Source organism: Danio rerio, chromosome 4 (genome assembly GCF_052040795.2).
Source record: "Danio rerio strain M-AB ecotype USA chromosome 4, GRCz13ab, whole genome shotgun sequence".
Classification (NCBI taxonomy): Eukaryota; Metazoa; Chordata; class Actinopteri; order Cypriniformes; family Danionidae; genus Danio; species Danio rerio.
This window is the reverse complement of record NC_141024.2, coordinates 15400019-15421807: the sequence shown is the minus strand read 5'-3', so window position 1 is coordinate 15421807 and position 21789 is coordinate 15400019. Positions and strand designations below refer to the sequence as shown.

The window sequence follows — 21789 nt, the reverse complement described above, 5'->3', positions numbered from 1 at the left end:
CATTTAAATGCCGTCAGCAGTTTTTGTCAGTACAGTGAAAGTCAGTATAGGCTGTAAAACTGCTGAACTCACTGACTTCAATGTATGGTCATGCATGCATTCAAACATATAACATAATTCAATCATTTCAATGTATTTTAATATAGATCATCATTTCTAGTCTTACAGGATTTGTAATGTTTATATAAAAAATTCTCAGAAACAGAACAAGCTCTGTGAAAATATCAGCATTCGGATGGCATGTTAACTTTCACTACTTTAACATTACAGTGTCTCTGGCCACACCCCTTCGCTGCGCAGGGTGTGTGCGCGTGGTGAATGCACGTAACCTGAAGCCCTTGTGATCTCACTAGCCCTGATGTATTCTGTTTTTTAGTCCCCAAATTTGTTTGCTGTAGGCTTTGCCAAGCTAACCCTGTAAAAGCCAATGTCTCTTGAACTTTGTGCATATTACATTCAGAGATGTTGTTTATGTTCATACAGCTACATTACACATCAACTAAAGTTTAAAATATGATATCGTAGTGGACCACCCCTTTAAATACTGATAGTATATGCCCTTGGAATCTATTGACTTGCTTCTTCAGAAATGATGAGCGTAGAAAATGTGCTCGACTAAATTCTAAATTCAACATTCTACAAGTTGGGCTTTAGAAATAATCCTTCAATCTGCCTGCTCCTTGAAAGTTAAGACGTTTGTACCTTTTTGAAGCTTCTTTTTGAAAGCAATCATTCAAAAAGAGCATCTTGACACGGTAGACAGTGTAAAGGAGGGCAGAGGGAGGCTTTAACTTCTAAATTATCTGCTGCCAACAGCATGCAGGTGCAGGACTCTTTAATTAGCAACACCTGCACAACACACCCACACACACACACACACACACACACACACAGAGGCAGGCGTAAAGAGTCTAGAGAGAATCGCATTATTTCACTTGCATATTAAACAATATTTAGAGTAATCATCATCTATCATTTGTAGTTCAGGTTGTTGATGACAGTGAACGTTTGTGCAGTGATCGTGAATGGACACACTTTGATGCTTTAATGTGGATTATCGACTGTAGACTGGTGAATGAGGTAAATACATACCCAATATCATACTCCCTCAGTTTTTTTTTGTATTACAATTTTTCTAAAATGCTGTGTAAATATGTTAATTTTTATTTATTAAATATGTGCTACATTTTCACAGTTTTCCAGCATAGAAATATGTACAACTTGATCTATGACAGGGGTGTCCAAACTCGGTCCTGGATGGCTGGTGTTCTGCTTAGTTTAGTTCCAGCTTGGTTCAACACACCTTCCAGGAAGTTTCTAGTATGGTTGTTTCTCAATGTGCGTTCTTTAGGGGTCCTGCGTCCTCGTGTTCTCGTGTAACGTCATCATCAGCTGCCAAAGTTCGGTTCCAATACACAAGACCGTAAGAACAGAGGACGCGTACAACTTCCCGGATGTGATCTTGATATCGAGGACACACCGATGCAGACTTTGCATTGATCTCGCTTTAGAAGTCCCATAAGTCTTTGCGACTGGAGGTGGGAAGCGCAGCTTTTTATATAGATTTATTTTAAAAGTTTAAAGATATGACTTATTTACCTCAGGAGTTTCCCTAAATGAAACGGTAAATATAAACATTACCTTGGACATCTAAATAAAGAAATAAACACATTAATGGTGTTTATTTGCTAAAATTCGTATTAAAATCTATTTTATTTATATTGTGCAACGTATATTTATAATGTTTTATGCATAGAATATATTTGAAAAGTGGAAAAAACAATAAACCGTTGTATGAGTGCTGTAATGTTAAAATAATATTCCATTAAAAACAGGCGAAGGTCATGTGACCATCAGGAAGAACGCAGCATCTCATTTCTCACAGGATGTGTTCTCTGTCCTCGCGGTCTCCCAAATTCGTTCTTCCAAGGACATCTGGCAAGACCGGTCTCCACAAGAACGCAAGTCTGTTCTCTGCGTTCTTGAAATTGAGAAAAAGCCTATATCTAGTAATAGCTTGATTAGCTGGTTTAGGTGTGTTTGATTATGGTTGGAGCTAAACACTCCAGGAGACTGGCCCTTCAGGACCGAGTTTGGACACCTCTGATCTATGATGTGGAGTTTTAATTCACCCAAATGAATACAAATTAAACAAATTATTTCATTTAATATATTAGACAGAGTGGATTTGAGATTCTCTTTTAAAATCCTGTGAACTCCCAGGGGTGTTTTAATTTTTTTTGTAGAATAAAATATTAATTTAATGTTAATATATGACATATTTTAAATGCTTTGGCAATTTTATATAGATATAAACCTTCAGAATGTATCTGTATAAATACAACTGTAAAGTTTGTTGAATGTAATGGTGCTGAAATGAGATTTATGACTCAATGCAGAAGAAAAAAAGCATTTCAAAATATGTGTTGTATTTGAAATCTGCAGACAAATAGATAAAATGCTACTTACGTGTATTTCTGATGGTGTTTTTTAGTTTGAATAAACACTTAAGAAAAAGCCTAAAATCTCTAAATTGACAGGTGCATGAAACCCTGCTGAACCTTCACATTTTAGATGTGAAGTTTGGTTTCTGTAAGTGCTGCCGAAGCTGAGATTTATGACTCCGGAGGAAAAGAAAAACTCATTTTGAGAAAATGGCTTTAAAAAATTGTACTGTAGTTGAAGACGACAGGCATAAATTGATAAAGTGCAACAAGAGAAACACTTAAATGTGTACGTTGGATTTTTTTTATTGACATCATACTAAAAAGAACAGCTGAAAATCCCCAAATCTCAAAAATGACAGGTGCATGAAGAAACAGAATTTGTGCCTTAATTAACCTTATCCTTCAGAATTCTTCTGGAGTCAGAAAGCAGATGAACTTCTTGCTCGCGTGTGTTATCTGTGAGCAGCACCAGCTCTGTTTCTCCTGCATCTTCAAAGTGAGAGACGCATCATCATCATTATCATCATATTTCATGCTAGATTTCGCTCGCCTGCCTCCAGACGTATGACGGCGGGACAGGTGTAGAAGGGGAGGCAGAAAATGAACAAATAGAAAGCTCATTGGCTCGTCTCGAAGTTCAGGTTGCATTTTAAAATGACTAGCTAAAAAAAAAAGCAGCTTCAAAAAGGACTACAAATTTGAGCGTACACTGTCATTTTTTTTGGCTATTCTGTCAGATTGTACACAGTGTGATTTGGGTTACATTTTGGGTGGAAGCCGAGGAAGACATCAATGGGTGATGTCACTGTGTGAAATACAAACTAAGAAATGAATACTTTATTCAGCGAGGATGCATTAAATCGATCAGCAGTCTCACTAAAGACAATTATATGTTAGATAAAAGGTTTCTTTTTTAAGTAAATGCTATTATTTTTGGTGTTAGTTTTAGTTTAACTCTCTAACTGTTGGCCCCACTTTTTGAGCATAAACATGAAAACACAGATTTAAGGTTAGTCTTATTTTAAAGAAGACACTTGGCAGATTTTAGCTGACGTCAAAAAAATTATAATATATAAAATATGTATTTTGAAAAAGCTCTTTTACCATGAAAGTGACAGAAAATCAAGCAAATATAAAATATACGAGCAAATTATATTCCAAATGAAATGTTCAAATTTTTTTGTGCGCGGTACCAAACACCACCACCAAATTACATGCAGTTTTCATTAATGAAATTTGCTTGTGATATATATACATACACTTTTTCCAAGTATGGTTTGAGATTTTTTTTGTTGGACAGATATTGTGATTTATGATGTAATTTGCGATTTAATTTTGCCAAGCTTCAGCTCAATAATCTGTTAGCTGTGGCAGCAATTCTTCATAGCGTTCTGCATAGCTCGGTTGCACAATTCTGATTGGGCAGAACGAAAGTGTGCTCACTCGATTGGCTAGTAAGATTATCACACACAGATGACAGTCACGCATTTGCTCTGGGCGGGGGAAAATAAATTATACATATATATTTCACATCGCAACCTCTTGCGATTAGCTAATCGCAACGGTTAAAATATTGATGGCAATTCGATTTTGATTAATCGCACAGCCCTAGTTTGAGCATTAAGACACTGCTTTTCATAATTTTTACATAATAATTTTTTCTAATATTTGCAGATATTGTAGAGCATATTGGCTGAAGTATTGTCAGTTTGCGGGTTTTTAAATTTAAATTTAACCTCTAAAAAGACCAAAAACAGACAAACAAACAAAAAAAAAGACCAAAAAAAAAAATAAAATAAAAAAAGCATGTGTATCACAAACCATAATTTTCTCATAAAATTTAAAACATGATCATCATAACCATTTAAAATAAATAAGATATCAATAGAATGGAAATTTTGTGATTTTTACATGTGAATTGCTGTAGCAAATTAATGATTTACAACAAACAAATGAATAACAGTTGCTCAATAATATTTATCAAAAATAAAATAATTAAAGTAGAAATTTCAAAAGAAGCTTCCAAATAATATTTACTTCATGACTAGATTAGCATTTAATTGCAATAACAGTAAAGTGAACTTGCAGTGGGACACATTGGCAATAAAGGAGTTAAAGAATTCAAAATAACCCACGTTTTGTAACGTTGCTTATTATTTGAAATGCTGCATGTGCACCAAAGCACCATATTCTATTTAATGTAGGAAGCATTATTGGTAATTATTATTATTTCAAATAAAGGTCCATTTGGTGATGTTAGTTAATGCATTTATTACCATGAACAATTCATTAGTAATACAATTATTACTGTATTTATTCATCTTCATTACTGTTAATGTCACTTAAGTTAAATAGCATTAGTTCATGTTAGTTCTTAGCTCACAGTGCATTAACTAATGTTAACAAGCACAGCTTTGGATTTTAATAATGCATTAGTACATGTTGAATTATGATTAATAAATATTTTACAAGATTATTCATATTTAGTTAATGTCAGTAAATCTATGAACTAATGGACCATTATTTTAAAGTGCTACCAAATTATTTGACTCAAAAGCCTGATTAAAAGTCTCATAGCATTTTAAAATATGTTGAAATATTACAAACATACTGTAATGCCTCTAAAAGTTCTAATTATTTCTAAACTAATTTGCCAGTGTTTATCATTTCATACTATTTTCATTCGAGATTTTTAATTTTGTCAAATAAAATAAAAAGGATTACAAATGTACACTGCTTTTATTTCTATTTTTCGCAGGGGTGTGAATGGATTGATCATGTCAAGGTCATGTGAGCGACAGATGCAACAGATGGCAGAGCGAGTGCCAGATTAACCATGAGAGACTGATGTGGGCAACATCTGCAGCTGCTTGAAGATCCTTTCATTCTCATCTGAAGCTTTTCAGTGCCATGGGAGCAGTTTCTATGTGGGAGCCAAGAATCTGCACACTTTAAAAGGTCAGCTTTCCACCTTTTCTTTATTAGCCCTGCACGATCAGCTGCTGAATTCAGTGTCTTATGCGAGTTGTTCTGTACGTCAGATGTGAAAATCAGCAGCGCTCAGTGTGAAGTGTGTTTCTGCCAGATGTTCAGGCGTCTGCTGCACAGTTGCCCTGTATGTGAAGTGCGGAGATCACATATAGCTAACAACAAATATTTTGTCTCACACTGTGTAAATGCAAAAGTGACGTCAGGTTACTGGAATGAGGTGCAGTTTTTATTTCCTGTAGCACACTGAAAGCCGCCATCACACTCATTTGTTTGGTTGAATCAAGCCCTGTGTGATTCATTTTAAAATAAAATAAGTTATTATTACATTATCTAGTAAAACATATATATATATATATTATATATATATATATATATATATATATATATATATAAATATATATATACAGTTGTTGTTAGTTCGAGTCCCAGCTGGGCCAGTTTGCATGTTCTCCCCGTTCATGTGAATTTCCTCCGGGTGCTCTGGTTTACACCACAAGTCCAAAGAAATGCGCTATAAGTGAATTGGGTAATCAAAATTGGCAGTAGTGTATGAGTGCATGTGTGAATGCGAGAGTGTATGGGTGTTTCCTAGTACTGGGTTGCAGCTGAGGGGCCCTCTGCTGCGTACAACATATGCCAGAATATTTGGCGGTTCATTCCGCTGTGGTGGTTCAGTCCGCTGTGGCGGTTTATTCCACTGTGAATTCGACTGTGAAAGATTAATTTAAAAGATGTAGTGATTCTGGTAATTGTTAATTCCTGATTTTTTTCATAATCTCATTTTAAGAAAATACATACAATAACATACATATCCAGTTTTTTCATCAGCCTTAGCTTTTTGTGATCCTTAATGAAAAACAAAAGCTTAATTATAAATGACAAAATAATATATACATATTTGAATATATTGCAATTTAGTTCATTTTTCATGTTGTCAGGTTTAAGACTGTTATTTGGATTCTTTTTTTAACAGTAATACTATATTCACTAATTACTATAATAATACTGATAAATGCATTTGTTAATATATATGTCATTATTATATGATATTTTATATAGTTTTTGTACACATTTCTTTTTATACCTAATCTCTCATCATATACAGTTTAAGTCAGAATTATTAGCCCCCCTTTGAATTTTCTTTCTTTTTTTTATATTTCCCAAATGATGTTTAACAGAGCATGGAAATTTTCACAGTATGTCTGATAATATTTTTTCTTCTGGAGAAAGTCTTGTTTGTTGTATTTCGGCTAAAATAAAAGCAGTTTTAAATTTATTGTGAATCATTTTAGGGGCAAAATTATTAGCCCCTTTAAGCTATCTTTTTTTTTTTGACTGTCTACAGAACAAACTATTTTTATACAATAACTTGCCTAATTACTCTGACCTGCCTAGTATTAATGTATTATATAATTATTTTTAAATAGTTATTTATATTTTTTTGGATTTTGTTAAAGTTATATCAGACCTACACTCTTTTGATGGTTATTTATTCTTAGGCTAATTATTAAGTGAAGTAGGGGAGGGATTGTCTTAGAAAAATCTGGATTTAAACACATCATATGTGACACAATCCACCAACAAGCAGCAGCAGCAGAAACCTCTGCAGAAATATGTGATTCTGCGATATAATCTCAGCTTTACTCACCAGGCTGTGGAGGTCTGAAAGGAGAGGAGCGTTGGACTCTGTGTGTCTCCTCTCAGGCTATGTCGTGGATGATGATGGTGATGATGATGGTGAAGATGAAGCTGTTGTTGTTGTTGTTGTTGTTGGCTCAGGCCTGGTCCTGTGTTGAGTTCTCCCTCCTGAACTGTGCTGTGCCATTGACTTCTTGCCTGTTTGAGCCAGCGTCCACCCAGACCCCATTTCTCTAGATAAACACGGCACAACTCGTAGTTCATGGCTGAGTAGTAGAGGAAGTCCAGCGCCAGAAGAACCATCACAAAAAACCCATAAATCCATACACCGATCAGGGCTGTGTAGTTACTGAAGAGACAAAAATAGGGATTGGTTGTTGCAAATGTTTGGAATAATCACATTTTCAAAAAATGTTTCTTATTAGAATTGATTCACTTATTAGAATTGCTAGATTAGATTAGATTTCAGCAACATTAAATTAAATTATTAAATTACACAAAATAAAATAGGATTACATCAAATATAATGAAATAAAATAGTTTAAAAATTACATTCAATTACGTAAAATTCTATAAAATATGGTAAAATTTCACAAAATAAAATAAAATTACATTAATATAAAATAAAATGCAATTAAATAATTAAATTGCATAAATAAAATAAAATTACATAAATAAAATACAATTACATAAAATAAAATGCAATTAAATAATTTAAAATTAAATAAAATTACATAAAATTTAATTAAATTAAATGACACAAAATAAAAAATAATTACATAAAATATAAAATTACATAAAATAAAATTAAGTTAAATTACATAAAATAAAATAAAATTACATTAAAGAAAATAAAATAAAATAATTTAAAATAAAATTCAATTAAAATCACATAAAAATTATATTTAAATTTCATTAAATTAAAATAAAATTTAATTAAAATTAAACTATAAAATAAAATTAAAGCAACATCAGTAGTACTTAAATACACATTAAATCTTTGTTCATTTTAATATAATCTTATCTGTTTTCATGAATACATGTTAAAAGTTTCTAAATGTAAAACAACAGCACTTTTTTTAAACGTGTTAAACAAAAAAAAGTAGTTTTGTTGTATGTGATAAAAAAATTACCATTTTTACTATGATTTTGCCTTGAGAAATACAGTAAGAGACTGAGACAACAAATCTATTTCAGAAATATAATTATTAATCACAAGTTTTAACCGCTTTATGAAACAAGAAATAGGGTTCATTCTGATCGAAAAACTGTAGAAATCACACCACTACAAAGGAGAATGGACCTGATTTCCTCCATTTAAATCAGTCTTTTTTTCATTGAGTAGTGAGGTCAGAGCTCATGCAGTGTCAGTAAAGTGCTGTAATTGCTTTCCTCTGGTTTTAGTGATTGCTTTGGCAGGACAGTGTGTGAAACGGTCAAAGTTACAGTCACACACAGAGCGCTGGTATAATCTCTTCATGCTTGACCAGAGCCAGGACAGGGTGACAAGCTGACCTTCATTGTTTATGTCCCGTTGTGAGGCTGAAGATTAATTGATTTCTTTTGGCTCATCAGTGCTGTTAAAGTCTCTAGATGAGATGCTTTTTCAGGGTAAGATGTCGAAGTCTTTTTTTGTTGTGGTGTTTTAATGTCAGAGCGATTCTTTCATCATCTGCACAGACAGTTTGATCTGGGTGCTTGAGCATTTGAGAAAGGATTAGGAGAGAAACTGCTGATGAAGCCTATCAGACATCTTATTTTTTTCAAGATTTCACATTGATATATGTTTTTTCTTCATGCTATACGTTTAAATTATGTGACCCTGGAACACAAAACCAGTCATAAGTGTAAATTGAGGTTTATACATGATATGAATGCTCAGGAAATAAACTTTGTTAGGAATTGAACAATATTTGGTTGAGATTATCTGGAATCCGAGGGTTCATTAAAATCTAATTACTGAAGCGAAGTGCTTATGCACATTACTAATGAATAATAGAGTTTTGGTATATTTACAGTAGGGAACTTACAATATACAGTCAATTTTATTTAACCAGTAAGTTTTTGATTCGTTTTTACTGGCAATGAGACAGCCTATACTCCCAAAAGAATTTAATAAATTTTTGTAGAATAAAAAAAATGTCTCTGCTTTTATTTACTTTTGAACAGTCAGAATTTGCCAGGGGTAAAAGTTCATACACTGCAAAAAATATTTGTTCCACACAATCTCTTCATGTTTTTCTAACGCCAATTGATTAAGTTAACTTAATGGTTTTTACAATTTTAAGTGGATTGAACATCAAACAATTAAGTTGCAACTCCCCCTCCCCCCCAACACAATCAAGAACTGTGTTGTTTTCACTCTTTTTAATAAGTAATTTAAATGCAGCAGTGTATTCTCACAGAGTTTTATTTTTTAAAGGTAATATTAGACTTTACTTTGAGGTCTTTAAGATAAAAAAGACTGATTTAATGCGGAATGCATTAAAGATATCTGCATTTGCTTTTGTGTCTGAGTTCTGGGATCTGTGATTTTTCCATGTGTGTGTGAGAATGGCAGACAAAAGCACACTTTGGTCAAATGAGCGAGTCCATCTGATTGTCAGATATTTTCTCTGTGGGCTTCAGGCATAAACAAGCCCTGCTAATATTCAAACGGCAGGCATCAAGTCTGCTGATCTGCTGATCTCCTGCTCTCTGCTTTAGAGACGCTGGATCATTTCGCAGACTGCACTACTTGAAGAGCCTGTGGGCAAATGGAGCCTTCTGTGGTCATTACAGCCCTGGCAGAGCTTGAACATCACAGCGAACAGGTCGAAACCTTGTCAGAGAAGCTGGAGTCTGTCAGAGGCTTTATATGGATGGAGAAGCTATGGGTGAATATGTATGGGGGAGTAACTGCTTTAGGAGGCATGTGCTGAGAGGATACTTCCATTCTTGAGCTTATATTATGCAATGATTAAAATAATAAGAGAAAGGGAATCTCAGCATCAGATAGTGTTTGTCAAATTTGAGAAAAGGAAGACATTCAATTGCAAATTGGTATGGTTTGCATGTCAAAGAAAATAGATTATGCAGATCTATAAGTTGGCTTTATTTATATCAGTGTAATATTTTTGCTGCTGCATTCATTAATAGAAAGTTTGTTTGTTATCAATATTTCATTGTTATAATTTGACAAAAGAAAATTGTGAATAAAATAATATTAAACTATATTGATGGACAGATTAAATTAAATTAAATTTCTTTTAAAATATTTTATGATTTTTAGTTATTATGATCAAAACTAATTAAATTAAATAAAATAAAATGTTTCTTACGAAATAGATTCAATATTCACAGAAAATAAACATTAACAATTTATTGATTAGCTTTGTTTTATGTTTGCCTTTTCTAATCAATACTTTTTTCAATACAATAAGTTTTTAGTTTTTAAGTATTTATTAATTAATTAATTAATTAATTAATTTATTTATTTATTTTTATTTATTTAATGTTTGCTATTTCTAACCAAGCCTTTCTTAGAACCAAACCTATTTTTTCAATCAATATTTATTTTGTTAACTCTTTATGCAAAATATTTATTTTAATTAAATTTAATTTTATTATTATTATTATTTTTATTTTTTTTATTTTTAAATTTATTTTAATTGTATTTTTATTTTATTTTATCACAGCTTTATTCTGACTAAAAGTATTTATTTCAAAAATGTTTCTTACATGATAGAATAATTATTGAAAAAAGAACATTATTTATTGATTGATTGATTGATTTTATTTGTTTTTGCCTTATCAAAAACAATAATAATAATAATTCTTTACCTTTATATAGCGCTTTTCTGGACACTCACACCGCTTTACACATTTTGGGGGGGAATCAGACCGCACACCACACACCAGCTTATTGGTGAAAAGGAGACACAGTGATGAAGCCAATTATGATATGGAGATGGTTAGGAGGCCATGGACAGAGGCCAGTGGGCAAATTAGGCCAGGGTACCGCTCTTAAACTCCTACTATTTTTTGAAGGATATCCTGGGATATCCTCGGTTTAGTGTCTCATACAAAAAAATGGTGCTCACTGAGCAGTATAGAGTCCCCATCAATATACTGGGGCATTAGGACCCACACAGATCGCAGTTTGAGCACCCCCTGCTGGTTTCACTTACACCACTTCTTCAAAACTTATTTTAACAATATTATTAACACGCCATGCTAAATATTAAATGTATTTTAGAATTTGTTTTCATTCAGTGCCCAACAATCCCAAACTGCACATTAGTAATACAAACGTATTAATTGTATTCATGGAAGTGACTCACTTGTGAGCGAAGCTGTCTGAGTTGGCTGTGAGGTTGAGCTGCATGACGCTCTGAAACTCAGTCTCGTTGCAGCAGTACTTGAAGGCTGTGTTGTTATGATGACAGCAGAAGATATAGGTCTTGTTATCAGAGAGTCGCGGGCAGTGGAAGCCGAAGTGATAGCGCCCCTTGTGGTCGGAGTAAGGCTCACACACTCTGAAGTGCGCAGAAAGAGCTGCAAAGATAAAACGGAGAATGAAACATTAAAGAATAAAGGCTTTCACGGGTCGATAGTGCTGAGTGATTTCAAGCAGCTCAAGATCTGATGAAGGACTTCTTGATGGAGATTATTGGGGTGGAACAGAGAAGAGATTTACAGAGCAGATCTTTCATGTCTTTAGCAATTAGAGCTTTGGCTGCAAACACTGCCGGATTCATTAAGGCAAGACACTGAAGGTGAATAGGGTATAAAATAACTGATAGTTATCAGCTTACTTCCCCAGTTGATTACATTAAGAAGAATATTTAAAAAAATAATAAAATAAAATAAAAATATTAAATTGCACTTTTTCTAAAATGTTATGTTTAAATGTGCAAATTGGGTGTTATTTAATTAAATAGGCACTAATATACACACAATTCTAACATAAAAATTTAAACGCCAGATAAAGCCCGATTAAATATTCTTGCTTTTATAATACTTTCTTTATTGTTTTTTCAAACATTCAAACACGACTTACAAATTTGATGCAACATTCACACAACAATTGACAATAATATATACAATATGCAAACAATACATACAGAAGTGAAATAATAATAGATAAACACAATAATAAAAAATACAAAAAGATCAATAATAATAATAATAATAAAATAAAATACATACAAAAAATAAATTCAAGCAAAATACTGACCTTCAGTTTTAATCTAAAATAGTCTATAACTCTTCAATTTTATTATTTCCTGCAAAATGTATGTCTTAAAAATAATCCATGAATGGTTGCCAAATTTTATAGAATTTCTCTTTCTTTTTTAGGGAGAATCTGAATTTTTTCAGTTCCAAATGTTTGATTACACCCCTCATTAGATGTATATATGAACAGCTTACTGTTTCCAGTTTAATGATATTAACCTTTGTGCTAGTAGACTGACAAATGGAACTATATTTTGTTCTGTACTGTTTTTATCTTGAAATCAGGAATGCCTAACTCCAGTAAAGAGATCTGGATCTATTGGCTTTTTTTTTTTTAGAAAAAACATTTTCCTAGTAAGATGGTATTTTTGGGCAGCTCCAAAACATATGAGCCTGTGATGCCAGCTCTAGCCCACACCGACCACATGCTGGGTCCACTTCTTGAAATATTATACTAAGTTTTTTGGACCAATGTAAATGTTGTATTACTTTAATTTGTATGCGGCCATGCCTTGCACAAACCGATGATGACCTGTGGATCTGTTTAGGGGCATCTCCCATTGCTCATCAGTAGACCCACACAGAAATCTGCAGATTTCCGCAGATTTTTTACCCATCATTGAGTCTATGTATTTACTTGTGTATATGTCTGTAAATTTATATTTATTCTAATTTTAAATGAATTTCACAATGTGATATAATAATAGTAATAAGAAAATGTTTAAATGATTTATTTACAAAACAAAGTTTAAAGTCATATTTTTTGTCTTTTAGTAGATATATTATATGAGAGACTTGCTTTGTTTACTAAATAAGTGGATCTAATTGGATTTGCATTGAAAACATTAAATAAAAGTAAAAAATTTATTATTTTTTATTTCATAAATTAGTTATGATACTCCTAAAATTATTCCACAATAATCTTCAGATTTTTACAAAGTTCTCAGCAGAAATAGCAAAAAAAAAAAAGAAAAAAAAAAGTGTCCAGAGATTCTGTTTGGGCTAGTCATTAGCGATTTCAACATATAAATCTTCCTCCTAAAAGGATTTTAGGTATTCTAATGTTGCTGTGCTTGTTAACTGGAAGAGCATTCCATATGAATTACCTCCTTTTTTATTAGGGTCATCAAAGTTATAATTTCTATTAATGATTGATTTAGATAATTAGGGCACAGTGGGTTGTTTTGTTTAACAAAGTTTCTAAATATTCTTGCTTTTATTTATTCATTTACAGTTTAAGATATTTTTCCCCCAAATTTCTATTTATCGGAAAGACGTTTTTTTTTTCAACACATTTCTAAATATAATAGTCTAAATATAAAACTAATTTCGGTCCCACTTTATATTAAGTGTCCTTAACTACTATGTACTTACATCAAAAAAATAAATACAATGTACTTACTGTGTTTATAATGTATTTGAGAACACTTGTGGTGCTTTTGAGTTGGGATAGAGGTTGGGTTATGGACAGGTTTGGTGGTATGGGTAGGTTTAAGGGTGGGTTAAGGTGTAAGGGATGGTCAACAGTGTATTTACAAATGTATTTACAAAAGTTAATTACAGATGTAATTACATATATGTATTTAATCAAGCATAAGTACACAGTAAATACATGTATTTACACAATAAGTACATTGTAACAAATTATTAATTCCTGTGTAAGTACATATTAGTTAAGGCCACTTAATATAAAGTGGGACCCTAATTTCTAATAATTGATTTCTTTTATTTTTGCCATGATGACAGTTCATAATATTCTACTAGATATTTTTCAAGATACTAGTATTCAGCTTAAAGTGACATTTAAAGGCATAACTTAGGGAAGTCATCATTAAACAGTGGTTTGTTCTGTAGACAATCAAAATAAATATTGTTTAAGGGGGATAATGATATTCACCTTAAACTGATTTTTAAAAATGTATATTTTTATTCTAGCTGAAATTAAACAAATTAGACTTTCTCCAGAAGAAAAAAATATTATAGGAAATACTGTGAAAGGTTCCTTGCTCTGTTAAACATCATTTGGGAAATATTTGAAAAAGAAAAAACACAAGAGGGCTAATAATTCAACTGCATTGAATTAATTCAAAATTGCATTGAATTAAACTCATGCTTTTACAGAGGACATTTATCAGCCCATAATTCAGGAAATACTGTGAACAGAGAGACAAAACCAAAAGTCAGAACTTCTTTTTTGAAGTGAAATGGTGTATGGCCTATAATCAGGCATATTATGTGAACAAATAACTTGGAGAAAACCTTCAAAATAAAGATAAGAATAAAACTGTGACATTTGTTGAACATAAGTGCTGCTGAAGTGCAGATTTATGACTCAGATCAGGAGAAAATTCTGAGACAACAGCTTTTATTATGGATTGTAATTGTAGTCTACAGACACAACAAAGTGCGACAAAAGGAACTCTTGAAAGTGTATTTTAGACCTTTTCTTTCCATAAGACTGAAAAAAAAACACTTTATGAAAACCCTAAAAGCCCAAAATCTCAAAATTGACAGTTACAGGAAAAAAACACTCCTTTCTGGCTTTCTGAAGTCCATTCTGTGGCACATTTCAAGCCCAGAAGCATGAAGCTTGAATGTTTTTGATATCGCACTTGACATAACAAACGTGTTCAATGCCCGACAGCAGAAAGAACTCTCCATTGAACAATCCTGGCAGCGGTAATTGCTGCAGATAATGAAGTTCGCAGAGTCTTGGAAACATTACAATGACCAGGCAAATAAATGAGCGAGTATCTCGGCCATTCCTGCGTTTCTTTTCCAATGCAAAATTGTGCGCTCGTCAGCAATGCCCATAGAGTCGCTCCTAAAGTGCACCTGCTCATCTCTAAAGCTTCATCTGGAGCTTTATGGAGAAGAAGGACGCACCGGGATGTCATTTGCATTTAGATGAGGGCTGTCAGAGAATGCAGGATTGTTAAGTGGAATGGACAGGAACACTTGAGTTGGATTTGATGGCCCTTGTGTCCGTTTTTACAGTGTAATAATGTTTGTGATGGAGGCACAGATTTTTTTGGACTGTACAGTTGAGTGAAGGATTTTTCCATATGTATTCATATATACAGAAACAGTAATAAACATTTCATCAAAGTTGGCCTAAAACTATTAAATAACAACCCTTTTTTTGTCTTAAGATAATTTTGAAAAACGTTTTGACCCTTCCAGTGTTGTCATTCTTAAATTCTTCAAATATTACAAAAACATAATAGACATTTTGTGAATATTTTGTCAATATTTAGCTAGTTTCACTCTAATTTGACCATAATGTTCAAAATGTAACCATTTTTTTTATTTCATTATTTAAAAATCTATTTTATTACTTTATTTATTTGTTATTTTAGTTACTTAATTAGTAATTAATTAAGTTTATAAACATGAATTTAACAATCAAGCATGTATTAGTCTCAATGTCTACTGAATTTATCCAATTTAGAGAATTAAAAACATTTCAAAGTGTGAAAAGTTAAAGACTGTTTCCACCTTACACTGGAAAATAAGTATATAATTGTGAGAAGTTAACAATAATAATACATTTTAGTAAATTTTTTAAGTCGGTACTAATAAAGTTCCACTTCGACATATAAAACTGCCACACAGTAATTTTGCATAGTAATTTATTTTTGTGAATAAAGAAAACTGCTCACACAATTCTTCAGAAATTATTTTAATATGAGCTACTGACCAGGTGCTCAAGAAATATTTTTTCACTGTTGCCAATGATGAAAGTAGTTGTATTCTAATATATGTATGTAGATGTTCAAGGCAAGCACTTTCTGCCAGTGAGTGAGTGCGCAAAACAATAATAACTCTTGTAAGATGTTTTTTTTTTTGCATATGCACTGGTGTCATTTCACACAATGTACTTCTTGTGCTCAAATAAATCACTCATACTATATGTTTCTGTCTATTATTTTACAATTAAAAAAGAATTGGTTTGTGAAAAGACAAAAATAGTTGTCAGAAACCTTCAGTATACAGTACGTGTTGTCATCAGAAAAAGGAGAAAATCACAAAACATTGCCTCAGAACAATAATTGCAGAAATTTATTTTGCATGATATTGCCATCAAATTCAAAACATTTACTCAAAATATGTGTGGCCTTTGACTTATTACTTTTCTGATTTGCCCCAGGACTAATTTTATATATTTGATTATGAAATAATAAAATGTTTAGTGCGGTGCAATTTTTTTGGTCACACTTTATTTTGATGGTCCAGGAAATTACATTGCATCTACATGCCAACTAATTCTTATTAGATTATAAGTAGACTGTTAGGGTTAAGGTGTGTAAGTTGACATGTACTTGCAAAGTTTCTTATAGTCAGTTAAATGTCTGTTGAAGGAGCAGTATCAACAGATATTAAGCAGACAGTCTACTAATACTCAAATGGACCATCAAAATAAAGTCTTTTTAAAAAATTTTTTACATTACTTAAGCTTGTATAACTTTTCATTTTGAGCATTTTATACTATAGATGATGGATAATAAAGCCCAAAGTATCTTCTTTCCAAAGATACATGAACTGGTAATGTAGACCAAATTATTTAGCAACTGTTACTGTTTTAGTTTGGAAAGGTCATTTTTGAGAAAGTGCCTCTGACTGTGAGGGACAGAAGGACATCTTCTGCATGCATTTTGCAGGATATCTTCATTAAATCAGAAATATAAAAATATAAACACTTGGCTTTCAAGGGACATTTTTTCTAGGACATTACATTAATGTTTCACTGTGTTTGTATATGGAAAAACAATCATTGAACACAATATAGTTTTTATTACTTCATAATAGGGTTGGGCGATGTCGACCAATTTGGCATCATACAATGTCTAATGTAAAACATCTCGATGGACGATGGCATCATTGTTGTCGTAGGTGGCAGTGAATTAATCATTTAAAAAATAATTAATAAATTTACAACGAATCAATTATTTGTAGCCTACCGTTTCAACTTCTTGACCTGCATGGTCTTTGTTTTACCCTTAACCAAATCATAAATAAATAAAGACAAGTTACACACAAATTACCACCTGTCAGTCACTTGTTCCGCAGGACTCTGGCATGAATAGGCAGAGTGATCTGTGTCATTATAATCGCGTTGACAAACTTGGGTGATAACTAAGTACAAACGTGAAAGCGAAAGATTAAAGCCGTGTACTGACACTGGGGTGGAGGATCATGATGCCGGCTCAGCATCGATGGATGATGGCATTGTCTATCGACCCAGCCCTACTTTATAATGTATAACTTTTTATATGAAACTTCCCAGATGGACCATAGTAAAGCTTAAGGTCTCTTTTTTCCAATGATATCTAATTTGTATTTTTAGCTTAGTGAGGTCAAGAACTGTAATTATTTAAAGTTAGGTAGGTTTAAATCCCCAAAAGAGAGTGCTGGCTAAAAGTATATATTTGTAAAACAGAAAGTTCAAAAGAACAGCATTTCTTTGAAAAAGAAATAACTAGCAGCTTTACAAATGTCTTTCTAATTTCTATCCTTACATTTTTTTTTTTTTAAATAAAGTAGCGATCAAGAAGACAGTCATGATTTTTTAATGGTGAGCATTATAGCTTCAGACCTGTCAGACAGGCATCTGTCCATCTAGACTCACCACACACAGATATTCCCACATTTCATTCTCACTTTACTTCTTCTGAAATGAGCATAAGCCGAGGTGTTGTCTGTCAGTGCTGAAGCCTGAAGTGGGTGTTGATCGTGTGCCATACCAAAATAAAAACACTTAAATACTCCTGCTGCCACGATGAAAAAAACTCTCCAACAGGTGGTTTTCATTTCACACCCCAGCTTTTTCTTTTGTTCTTTTATTCCTCCTCTTACAAATATGAGAGACCTGCCTTATTGCCTGGCTTTCTGCCGGTTTGGTTGATGGATACACAGCCTGAGCTCTGCCAAATAACTTCCCCTGTAATACTGGGCTCTTTATAGGGTCAAAGGTGGCACTGGAGGGCTCTCTGGCCCGCACTGCTGTCAGCGCTGATTTATTCCCATCATTACCAGGCTCTTCGTATGCCTGCGCACTCACGTAATTGAGCGGTTTGGTCATTAGCGAGGGGTCAAACGCGGCGAACGTTAAATTATTTCCTGTGTCGTAATATTTTTTCGCTTCTCTTATTCAACTTCGATTCGTGGCAATTAACGATAAAGGTTCTTGTGTCTATTCCAGCTCTTGCGAGTCTTTTCCATGCCTGAACCTCCTCTCTGCTCATTCCTCGTGAAGGGGAATCATTGAATTGATATATATACAGACAACTTAACATAACATGGCACGTCATTCTCTGAACTTTCCGTTTCAACATTTTTGTCAACTTTAATCAATGTCATTTCAGTAGAATTGATTCAGAAGCTATTCTGACTCACTGAATTAAATACAGTTGTGATTCATATGGATTCATAAATGTTTTTGATTCGCTGGTTATTTCTGTAGCTATTCAGACTGATCTATAAGTTCACTGTTTCATACTATTTGATTTACAAAATCTTTTTTTTAAGTCAGTATGCATTCAAGCTGATTCACAAATACTTTTCAAATGTTATTTAAATAGCCATTCAGACTGATTTGTAAAAGTTTTAATGCACAGAATGCACAGAACTAGTCATGGGACGACAACCGCTTTCAATGTATAAAAAGTCAAGATTTATAAACCGCCAACATTATAAACCGCCAACACCACCTACTGTAATGTTCCTACGGTATATAAATTTAAATATATATATATATATATATATATATATATATATATATATATATATATATATATATATATATATATATATATATATATATATATATTTATTTATTTATTTATTTTTAACGTTTTGTTTTACGTTTTTTAAGACAACAGGATCTTCTGCAGAAAAGTTATCCATGACACCATTTTTAAATAGTAATAAAATCTGTGTTTCGGAGCCTAATGAAAACAGCAGAAGTCAATGATTCATTTGAATTATTTAGCCTCACATGTTTGCTGCTCCAAAAATTTAAAAAGTTTCTCAGTATAAAATATATTGTGTTCAAAGGGGAAAATTTTTTTTTGTTTTTACCTAGACATTTAAAAATAATATATTTAAGAGCAGTAATCGCAATCACCGTGATACCGTGACTTTTTTATCCAAGGTTATCATATCGTCAGAATCCTAAACCGGCCCATGTCTACACAGAACTAATTCAATTCTATTTAACATTAGCCATTCAAACTAGTTCATAATTTGTTTTAATTCACTATATTTAACTCAGAATCTATTCCAGCTGACTCATAAGTGTTTTGACTCACTGAAGTTCATACAGTTGTGAATCATACTGCTTAAAAATGTTTTTGATTTACTAAGGTTATTTAAGCAGCCATCCAGACCGATTTATAAATTCACCGATTCACTTATTATAAAATCTGATTAACTTGAGTAGAACTGACTAAAATCGGACACTTATAATCAGACGAAGCTGCTGCTGAATTTAAGATTAATACATTTTTGATTCTCTAAAAAGTTTTGTTCATTCAGTAGCCATTCATATGGATTTGCTCTTCAGTGGTGTGCAGTTCTCTTTCAGCAGGGAAATTAAATCCCACTGAACTGAGCTAAACTAAACTTCAACTGTAAAAACGGGACTGACACAGTTTCAATTTCCTAGAACTTCTATGTTATGCTACTTTAACACAATCTACATTGTAAAAGCGCTATAATAAACATGAATTGATTTGAATATGGCATATTTTTCATTCAAGTTGGCTCATGCAGCAGTTGTAATGTTTTCAAATAACCAGTTTCGATCCCCTAAACCTAATCCACTAAGCATTCAAACTAATTCATAAATATTTTACTACACAATGTCTGCCTATGGTTTTTGCAATGACCATGAGCAGAACCAAAAGTCCAGTTTTCTTTAAAACCACAGAACCATTTCCCAATGCTGTTTTACATTGAGTTTGGCGAACAGACTCAGACTTCTGCATGCTCCTTCAGAAAGTTCAGCTCTGAATACTAAAGACTGCACCAGGATGTCTGTCTTCGCATACAAAAGGCATACAAGAATATTGAGAGAAAACCAAAGATGAAGAGTAAATCCCTTCCCTGTGAGTTCAGTCAAGAGAGCCCACTAAATGATTTAAGCATACACTCTAAAAAAATGCTGTGCTATTATAACCCAGTGACCTGTTTGAACCCTATTGTTGGGTCAAATATGGAGAAACCTAAATGTTGGGTTACATTTTTTTGGTCACAGTTTATATTAAGGGGTCTAAACTAATATGTACTTACACTGAAATGAATCATTTGTTACAATGCAATACTTATTGCGTAAATACATGTTTACATTGTATTTATGATTGATTAAATACCTGCATGTGATCATATCTGTAATTAATTTCTGTAATTACATTTTGATTTACACTGTTGATAATCCATTACTTCTTAATCCATCCTCAAACCTACCCATTCCAACAATCCTCTCCCTGACCCTCCCTGTATCCCATCTCAAGAGCACTAGAAGTGTTCTGCTATACATTATAAACACAGTACATTGTACTTGCATTAAAAACAATTAAATGGTTGGTAAGGCCAACTAATGTAAAGTGGCATCAGTTTTTCAATTAAAATTTTCAACCCAGCGACTGGGTTTGTCTGAATTTGACACTAAATTTGGTGGAAGTAAAGAGTGTACAGACATTACCATAAATGGATAAGTATTGATTTTTATTTTTTATTTTTTAACCATAAATAGGTTTTAAATTTTGGATGGGTTATAATGCCTCATGAAGCAAAGCACAAGCTGTGTGGACTCATTAAGGTGAAAGTTCACCCTCTTGTAGGAGTTTTGGCAGCTGAAGGAAGTCAGCATGTGTTTTCTGGCAGAGCAAACAGATCTACCTGGATGTGTTTTATAATGATGGCGGACTGTAGCTTGCGCTCATTATAACCAGTTACACCACGCTGAAAAACATTCCATGAAAGAAATATTAAATATTCACAGATGTTGGAAGCAGGGCCCTGTCCTCAAGTTACCTTTGGGTAATCGTGTCTGTCTGTGTTAGAATTAACGTGTCTGCACTCGCTGGAGAATGGCTGCTAAATGTTTTATGAACGACACTGTGCGCTGTTTCTCCATGACGGTCAGCCATTAGGTTTGCGGAGGGAACAGACTATCTCTACTGCTGTCTGTGTTCACTATAAGGACAGAGTTATGCTTCATTGGGGATATTTATCTCTTCCGTGTCGGTTGAGATATGGCTCAGGAGTTACGTAAACAATCTCAGAAGTCTGTGTGTGAAACTTCTAGCTCTGCTTGTCTGCTGAAAACAGTGGCCCTGCAATGGCTCTTAGTTCTTAAAAAAACTTAGAAAACATTGATGTATTAAATTAAATTGATAATAATAATAATAATAATAATAATGATAATAATAATAATAATAATAATAATAATAATAATAAATTAAAACCTTTCTTAAGAATTGAGCGACAAAAA

At 32.8% G+C, this 21789-nt stretch overlaps 1 protein-coding gene and 1 long non-coding RNA gene across 4 annotated transcripts in view; one reads left to right on the top strand and one right to left on the bottom strand.

Annotated features, from left to right (window-relative positions):
• The window catches only part of LOC141381606 (uncharacterized), a 70594-nt gene that overhangs the window by 22623 nt on the left and 26182 nt on the right, over positions 1-21789 (top strand). The window contains exon 4 of the long non-coding RNA XR_015482926.1: positions 5206-5405. This is a non-coding gene — a long non-coding RNA (uncharacterized LOC141381606). The remainder of the gene's footprint in view (positions 1-5205; positions 5406-21789) is intronic.
• Positions 1-21789, bottom strand: part of shisal1a (shisa like 1a) — a 56843-nt gene that overhangs the window by 12382 nt on the left and 22672 nt on the right. Inside the window, exons 3-5 of one of the 3 annotated variants that reach the window (XR_015482070.1) lie at positions 11399-11612; positions 6996-7425; positions 6883-6938 (exon numbers count right to left, since the gene is read on the bottom strand). Coding sequence is in view for 2 of the 3 variants with exons in the window: in NM_001030141.1 (NP_001025312.1) it covers positions 7083-7425; positions 11399-11612 (557 nt within the window). In the remaining variant the exon portion in view is untranslated. Of the gene's footprint in view, positions 1-6882; positions 6939-6995; positions 7426-11398; positions 11613-21789 lie in introns of those variants that run through there. The other 2 variants (XM_087247016.1, NM_001030141.1) reach the window with 2 other exon arrangements.